Raw genomic sequence first — 9,164 nt, 5'->3', positions numbered from 1 at the left:
CCATCTCCAGTCCCCACAAATGGTGGCGTTGATCCTGCTGCCACAGAAAATGGCCTCTACATTGCTCGCCTTGCTCTCCAATACCAGGAGATTGTTGACAGGTAACCCTGATATTCTAATTTTTAGTTCTTTCAAGTTGGAATTTAGTAGGTTTGTTAGCAAGGCTAGCTGTAGTGTTCTTTTATGTATTGCCTTAAAGTATTACAACCATGTTGTGTTCATGTTATGATTGATTTACTTATCTTTTGTTCTATTAATGATTTAACTAAAGGCATGCCGATGCATTTGTTACATTACATAAAAAGAGGAATTGATTAATATAATTATTAAGTTTATGCTCCAATTAAAATCTTTGCATTTACTGCTTTTTTCTGTGAGATTACAATTGAATCTGAAAGTATACCGAAATTATATTGTTGAAATAAAAAGGAAAACAAGTTGATGTGGAGTAATTTTACTTACATTATGATTATTCCTCTTTTCTCTATTGTTTCTACATATATTGATTATTGATGGCAGTCAACATATGATAATTTGGTTTGGGTTGCCTTTGAGTTGAAATCAGCTTGATTTCTTGCCAAGTTTCCTTATTGTCTTAACTATATATCATTTTGCCAAATTATGATCTTAAAATTATTTTTGATAGTCAATCATTTCTTTGTTTAATTATGCATGGTTGACTTTGAAAATGGTGAGATTGATTCAAACGTTAATACAATGCTGAAATGAATTGTAAAGGATTTTGGTAATAATTGATATTAAAGGAACTTCTTCTATTTTCAAAATTTCCCTTATCGGATCTGAACTCAAAATTTCTACTCTCAACCAGATCAATTTTTTGTTGTGTGGTACTGGTTTGCAAGACCTTGTAGCAGTGTTATATATTTTGTTGTTATAAAGCATTTTGGTTTTTTGGTAATTGCTGATACAAACTCCATGAACTGAATTGTTAATTATTTTCAAATTTTAGAATGTCTTATCTTATAAATTTCAAACATGTGGTAAATACTTCCTGTCAGAGGGACTTAAGCACTAGTTTGTATAACTGGCTGTGATGGATTCGGCTGAAATCAAAATTGTAAAATGGGAATATAAATGGTTGGGGTCTACGGGAGTAGTTAGAAAATAAACTAAAAGAAGTATAATTGAAATTATATTTTCAAGTAGATGAGAAAGTTTCCTCGAAATAAGGCTTATACACACTTCTGTGCAAATCAGGTACGAGCATTGCCTCTCACTCCTCCAAGAGACAACAGAGGAAGCAGAGACATTGAGGCATGAAAATGCACGCCTTCGTATGGGGAACAGTGATCTGACAAGCATTCTAGCCATGGCCTCCAACAAGCAGGTCAGTTTATTGGCCAATGAATTCAACCGTTTTGGTATTGGTGCAAAGGCGGTACCAGAGACCAGCCCGACAAGCGTGCTGCCGTTACAGCCTTTAAATGAGAACCAGCTGTTGCGCCATGCGGCTGAGAGGCGTTCCATGCTACCCAAGAGTATATCTATTCCAACAAGTGGATATCTGAAGATGAATCGTCCGGTACCTAAAGTACCAGCATGCCAGCTCAATGACCAGACTCGTGGTACCGGTCCCATCACACCTGGATCAGTGAGTACAAAATTGAGGTTTCACCATTTTACTCTATCTGCTTATTTCCCCTTTCTGTTTGCTCTGATATTACCAACTTACGGGTTGCAGTACCGGGTGTGTAACTATATTACCAACTTACGGGTTGCAGTACCGGGTACTGTTTAATGGATATTTTTTGTTTCTATGACTTGTTATAATTTGAAGTTTTGAAACCTTCACACGGTAACAAAAATAAGTTCACCTATTATCTCTCAGCTGGTATATTCAAGTTTGCTCATAGTTAACAATGGGTGTCCTTTCAATTTAGTGCTAATTATGATAATTCTAACAGTTGTTGTATTGTAGCAGCAGAAGGTACTTGGGGGTCTGAGCGGCAACAAGTCTGGTGAGGAGAAAAAAATAGAAGCTCCAGTGAAGGAGGTTGGCGACATGTCTTATGAATTTTTTTTATTTTGAAATTAACACAGAAATTGTTAATTTGAAGGCCATTTGGGTGTATTTTGAGACGATTTTTGGGCCTTTTGAGCAACCCTATGATTTAAGCTTTACAATTCACCGAGCCTATTCCCAAGCCTTTTGGGCCTTTTGGAACTGTTGATACATATTATGATATTATCTGTTTTTATTTTTATTTTTTTTGGGTAATCAGTATGATATTATCGACTTTATTGGGCCTTAATTACTATAAATAGCTGTATATGAAAAAAAGCCTAATCTTTTTGTATAATGTTTGTATGTATAGTATATGAAAGATTTCTGACAAATAGAGCGTCGAAGAAGTTTAGACTTTCGAAAGGAATAGAAAGACTAAGCAATAATGGTAATAAATAATGACCGAATAATATTAATTTTACTTAAGACACTATGAATGCCCAAGCGAGGATTTAAATTACTGTTAGATTAAAGTTATTTTGCTTATTCAATCTCTTACCGAAATTTAGTTGAGACGCTATTTAAACCATACAGGTTTTAAGAAATTGTTATATTTGGAAGGGCAGAAGCTGAATGCCTTTTCATACCAATCCAAATTATTTGGGGATAGTGTTCTCTTTATGTATCTTAAGACAGTATTCTTGCATGTCAGGTGTTTGAGGAAATACTTCTGTAAGGGTGACGATGGAGAAAACCAACTGCGGAGAAACCAATGATGTCATCGACCGGATTACCACCCTGCCTGATGCTGTTTGAGCTCACATCCTCTCCTTCCTTAGTACTAATTAAAGAAGCTGTGGGGACATGCAAAAGATGGGTGAGCATGCACATATATGGACCTTTTCTAAGCAGGCAAAAACTAATTCATATGAATTAAAATTAAAAAAAAAAATCTTTACAAAATTTTATTTGTGAAAAAAATATTTATAATCTACCTGCCATTTATCCTATGCATATGTCTTTTCTTTAAAACAAAATTCATAAACTCGAAGACTTTTTCTTTCTCTGCTTAACTTTTTATTCCATACACGACCTTTTCTAAGCAGGCAAAAACTAATTCATATATATGACTTGATTACCGGCCGTAAATAAATCAGCTATTTTAACATAAGTTAAAGTTAAATTAACCGGTTATTTGAATAGCATATACTGTAAGCATAATACATTCAATATGTTACTTTGACATTATCATATCATACTTTTCTTTTCCATTTAAAGGTGAGGTTTAAGTCTTGAGTCTTCCAACTTAAATATTCATAAAATAAATTTCAGTTAGAATTTGATTTTGGGACTTTTAACATGAAAGACGCAGTCTAGTGTTACCCAAGGATGGAAATATTAAATCTCTCATGCACTATGTTGCATGAATACAGATACGGGTAATGTATCAGATACAAAACTGATACGGCGATATGATAATTTTCAAAAATTAATTAAAGATACGATACATATTATATGAATTGTTTTTTTTATTATTTTAATTATACTACTAATTCAACACTTATATTATATAAATTAAATATCAAAATTCCAACATAATCAATAGGATAACCCAAGTATATATTAAATATTATAGCTATCAGATTCTACCGAAATTTTTAAATATACCATAATCGGAAAAAAGATAAGCCAAAACGCCACGATTTTGCGGAATTTCGAAAAATAGCATGGCCGCATCCTCTAAATGCGGCCACTTTTCTGAGGGCCGCATCCCCTAGATACGGCCACTTTTTTTTTTCTTTTTTCTTCTCCAAAACGGCAGCCGAAATGTTTGACCATATTGCATGAACCTTATAAGCTAACGATTTTATAAACTGTTCCAATAGTTTGTACCCCTTGGAACCACTATATATTATATAGATAAATCATTAGCAATTAATAATTTGGTGGATTTTTTTAAAACAATTAGTTTATAAAAATTTAACATAACAGGTAGTCTTCTAACAAGTAAACGGCAATTTACTATGAAATTTGCGTAAAATGTTAGATGATTTGTTAATTACTTGGTCAAATCCTCCATTCAAGTCTCAAATACATGCATCTTATTAACAAGTAAATTAGCTAAGTTGTGTGTTCTCTTGAGTGTTAGATTTTGCATAGGTTTATTGAAATATTCTCACAAGGTTGATTAATTGTGATTTAAAACATTCTCAGACTAGAGAAGAGTAGATAAGAGTGATAGAATTAGAGAGAGATAACAAATATAATGACTTTCTATAATCTTGGGTGAATATTTATGCACTGTTCTGCTCTTTATATAGAGGATACATCAGTATACAAATACTGGTATATATACGGTATTGTTTTCTGTTACAATCAATGCTAACTACTTTTCTGTTACAACTAAACTATTGCTAACTGTCTAACAACACTGATTATTGCAGGTACATATATAGGAATATTTTTTGTAATTATTCTCATCAAATCGATTTCAAATAACGAATCCGAATCGTTGGAACCCGCCTATCTTACGTGTGATGCGTCTACATGTGAAATTTTTAAACATTCGAATTAGTTTAGTATAAAGTCAATTGGTCAAAATTAGAAGGTTAATAAATTAATTTTAGTGCATTCATTTTTTGAACGTTTTTTGACCGCTTCACATGTAGACGCATCACACGTAAGGTAGGTGGATTTCAACGGTTCGGATTCGTCATTTAAAATCGATTTGATTGGTTTTAGAGTTAAGCTCACCAAACACTTTGGTGAGCTTAAGAGCACCCTAGTTCTACTCATATATATGTATTGTTGCTAGTTAGGATATAATTCACAAGTACTATAAAAATTGAGACAAATTAAAAGTATCTGTTTAACGCACAAAGGTTCTAATATATATATATTGATTAAATTAAAACATTTTTCAAGAAATATAGACAGATGATTAATTTAACCTAATTTGATACATAATCAGTACTAGCTACTAGCTAGTTAAGTTCAGCTATATTGATGACAATCAGATATTTCTAAAGTTTTAAACATATTGTTAAAAAAGAGTAATCTAATATATGCATAGATATATTTCGGTGTTCCATAGTAATTGCAAATTCTATTTAATTATAAGTAAATCTAAATTACAAAACAAGACATAATTATCATTGATTTTGTTATGTATGCAAATTAATGATCAATGTATATATACGCTATTGTTTTCTGTTACAATCAATGCTAACTACTTTTCTCTATTAATTACAACTAAACTATTGCTAACTGTCTAACAACACTGATTATTGCATGTACCTAGGAATATTTTTTGTACTTATTCTAATCACCGATTTTTTTTATTTATATCCAAAATAAAATATAAATTTAAAAAACTAACCAACTAGCTAATGAAATCGCAAAACTATCCAAACCGGTTAACCATTAACCGGACTCAAATCAAATTTCCGGTTATTGGTTTCCCGGACTCATTGAAATAGTCCGGTTAACCATTAACCAGAAATTTGATTTGAGTCCGGTTAATGGTTAACCAGATTTGTGCATTTTCCTCTTTTTTTTTTTTTTTTTTTGAAAACAGAATTTTTATTTTTATTTTTTGTATTAAAATATTAGAAATGTTGAATATATTTCTTTGAAAATAAATGAAATACAATATAATTTGATTTATTAGAAAGACTGCAACTAATAACCCGGATCAATATTTTCAGGCCGGATTTTTCGCGGTTGTAAGAAAAATTAATATATTTCTTTATGTGCTATTGGAAAAAAAATAAAAAATGCTTAGATTCTGAGTTATTGATCCCGGTTCAAAAGTCACTTCTATGTAATCTAGAAAATATTGTAATCCTTCTAGGACATTTAATTTATAAAAAGTTGTATCTATTTTGAGAATTCTTTTTAAAAAACAATCATTAAATTAAAGTTTTTGTTTTTGTTTTTTTTTCAAAAATAGATACAACTTTTTAAAAATTAAATGTCCTAGAAGGATCACAATATTTTCTAGGATATAATTCACAAGTACTATAAAAATTGAGACAAATTAATTAAAATTAAGTTTCTGTATAACACACAAAGGTTCTAATATATTGATTTGATTATTTTTCAAAAAATATAGACAGATGATTAATTTAACCTAATTTGATATTGTATAACATAAAAATAAAAATAAAAATTATATTTCGTTGTCTTTCATAACTAGAATCGGATGGCAGTTATATATACCATTCTCAAAAAAATAAATGGTAACAGGTTAATTTTAATTCTCTCTCTCATATCCTACTTTGCTTATATATACCCACTACACACCTCTACCAATTTTAGCATACTACTTCAAGCACACTTGGACTTAGTAATTAGAACCTAAGAAGATATGGGTCAAATGGTTGACTATGACCGCTTTCCTACCATCGAAAAATGCTCTTCAAATGGTCGAGAAAATCAGACGGTGGTTGTGAACATGGACGGGACGCTGCTCCGTGACCGTAGTTTGTTTCCGTACTTTGCGCTGGTGGCATTCGAGGCTGGTGGTGTCCTTCGTCTCCTCTTTCTGCTTCTTCTATCTCCAATAGCAGGTTTACTGTACTGCTTCGTCTCTGAGGCTTCCGGTATCCGAGTAGGTCATTATATGTCATTTATAATTTTTCTGATGCATTTGTTTCCATAGACTAAACAGAATTCTCATTGTTCCTTCACTTCATCAAGAAAAGTTTTATATATGGTAAAATTTGCTTAAAACATAACTAATTGTAGATTGTTATGTCTATCATCTTATAAGATTTTCTGGATATTGTGTGAACAAAAGAAAGGAAAGGAGGTGCATTATTCTTCCAATATAACATTAAAAAAAAACCATATAATTAATAAGTTTATCTTATTTTGTATGTGTAATTAATTATTTTTCAAGGAAATTGTAATTAAGGTGTATTTCATTCTACAAAATTAAAAAAAAAGGTGCTCATATTTGCTACGGTTGTCGGTATGCAAGTAACTAAAGTGGAGTCTGTAGCACGAGCCGTGCTTCCAAAATTCTACGCCACAGATATCAACCCAGAGACATGGCATGTGTTCTCAGCCTTTGGCCGGCGTTGTGTGATCACAGTGAACCCTAGAATCATGGTGGAGCCCTTCCTAAAGGAGTACTTAGGGGTAGACACTGTCATAGGTACGGAAATTTGTACGTGGCGAGATCGGGCCACTGGACTTGTTTCTAGGTCAGGAGTGCTTGTCGAAAAGAACAAGGCAGATGCACTGAGGAAATCGTTCGGAGAAAAGATGCCGGATATCGGTTTGGGCAGCCGGGAAACAGATTATCCATTCATGAAGCTGTGTCAGGTTTGCCTCCTTGTGTTCTACCTAGCTATACTTGTGTTTCTTGTTTATTATTGTTGATTCTAATTAATTGAACTGTTCTTGTCACCTTTACAAGTCATAACTTGTAAGCACAAACAACATTTATTATATTCTTCATTCTCTCTAACAATAATTGTACATAATTAATTTATTGGTGAAACCACCGTTCCATAGGAAATTCAAGAAAATTCTAGCAAACACACAATTAAATTTGAATAATATTACTTAATTAATTTATAAAAAAATTTACAGGAAGCGTATATAGTCCCTCAGAAGAATGTGGAACCCCTAAATAGGCAACAGCTTCCAAAACCAATAGTTTTCCATGATGGTCGACTTGTTGCGAAGCCGACACACCTAACTGCACTGCTCATCATCCTCTGGATCCCAGTTGGTTTTATCATAGCATGTTTGCGTGTATCTGCCGCTTCACTTCTTCCCATGCCATGGCTTAGCACTGTCTCGGCGGTCCTTGGAGTGCGTGTAACTGTCAAGGGGACCCCGCCGCCACCAGCTCAGCAGTCGACAAACCAATCTGGTGTTCTCTTCGTTTGCTCTCATCGTACATTGCTTGATCCGATATTCTTGTCTGTAGCATTAGGCCGTCCTATAGCTGCTGTCACTTATTCGTTGTCTCGTTTGTCTGAGTTCCTGTCACCAATCAAGACTGTTAGGTTGACACGTGACTGGTCGAAAGATGCAGCTATGATCAAAGAGTTACTTAGAAAGGGGGATCTCGTGATCTGCCCCGAAGGGACTACATGCCGCGAGCCATTTTTGTTGAGGTATGTTTGCAAAAGTCAAGGTACTATTAATTAGAACTCGTTCACATAAATTAATATTTTTTTCCTTGTTTGTTAAAACAAGATTTTCGTCGTTGTTTGCGGAGCTAACTGACGAGATTGTACCAGTGGCAATGGAGAATCACATGACTATCTTCCATGGTACAACCGCAACAGGATGGAAAGGAATGGACCCGTTCTACTTCTTCATGAACCCGAGCCCCATTTATGAAGTCACCTTCTTGAACAAGTTAACAACAGAGTTGACATGCAGCGGTGGCAAGTCGAGCCATGAAGTGGCGAACTACATTCAAAGAATTATTGCCTCCACCTTATCATATGAGTGCACCACCTTAACAAGAAAGGACAAGTACAGAGCTCTTGCAGGGAATGATGGGGCTGTGGCTTCTAAGCCCAATTAAGGTTGCAAAGAGAAATATATATCATGGGTTGCTAAAATTTCTAGCCATGCCGACACAAGTGTTGCAAAGATGTGAAAACTACTGTAACATATTTCAGAATTTTCTTTACTAGTTTGGGTTCTTCAAAACCTTCTCAACATATTGGATTAATAATAGCCTCCACGGATAAATAAATAAACAAATAAAATAGCTGGATTCAGAAGCTATGTGCTTAATTATGTCATTTTATCCATCAGGTCTTCAAATTATTATTATTATTATTACTGTTGTTGTTATTGTTATTGTTATTGTTATAATAATAATAATAATAATAATAATAATAATTATTATTATTATTATTATTATTTTGAAATAAATAAGAAGAGGCACTTACAATATTTGTAAGTTACAATATGTTGTAAGTTCTTGGCAGGAACTAAAATTATAATATATCAAGCCGGTCATTATTAATTGTGAAATTAATTGCTTTCAGTGGTTCAAATATATAAATATATAGACAATGGCAAATATTTACTGCATGTGGGGCTTTGATGTTTTAGATCAGTAAATATGTGTTGACCAATATTAACATATTATTTTTACTCATGGTAATTATTATAGGGTGCAAATATAAGATAATTTATTGGGTCCGAAACAGGACGCGCG

At 33.1% G+C, this 9,164-nt stretch overlaps 1 protein-coding gene across 1 annotated transcript; it reads left to right on the top strand.

Moving 5' to 3' along the window:
* The first annotated feature begins 6,304 nt into the window (after positions 1-6,304).
* On the top strand, positions 6,305-8,676 carry LOC144548615 (glycerol-3-phosphate acyltransferase RAM2-like). The gene is made up of 4 exons (XM_078297328.1): positions 6,305-6,578; positions 6,917-7,297; positions 7,568-8,100; positions 8,183-8,676. Exons 1-4 carry the CDS (start codon positions 6,336-6,338, stop codon positions 8,517-8,519), a joined length of 1,494 nt encoding a protein of 497 aa, XP_078153454.1. The 5' UTR covers positions 6,305-6,335; the 3' UTR covers positions 8,520-8,676.
* The last annotated feature ends 488 nt before the right edge of the window (positions 8,677-9,164 follow it).

Source organism: Carex rostrata, chromosome 33 (assembly GCF_964058835.1).
Source record: "Carex rostrata chromosome 33, lpCarRost1.2, whole genome shotgun sequence".
NCBI lineage: Eukaryota > Viridiplantae > Streptophyta > Magnoliopsida > Poales > Cyperaceae > Carex > Carex rostrata.
Note: the sequence above shows the minus strand (reverse complement) of the source record. Positions and strands in the feature narration are given on the sequence as shown.

What these genes read in the sequence shown, in the direction of transcription:
- LOC144548615 (XM_078297328.1), top strand. Translation starts at nt 6,336, where the DNA reads ATGGGTCAAATGGTTGACTATGACCGCTTTCCTACCATCGAAAAATGC. An exon ending in CTGAGGCTTCCGGTATCCGA is followed by an intron (nt 6,579 to 6,916) that starts GTAGGTCATTAT and finishes TTAAAAAAAAAG; the next exon opens with GTGCTCATATTTGCTACGGT. An exon ending in CATTCATGAAGCTGTGTCAG is followed by an intron (nt 7,298 to 7,567) that starts GTTTGCCTCCTT and finishes AAAAATTTACAG; the next exon opens with GAAGCGTATATAGTCCCTCA.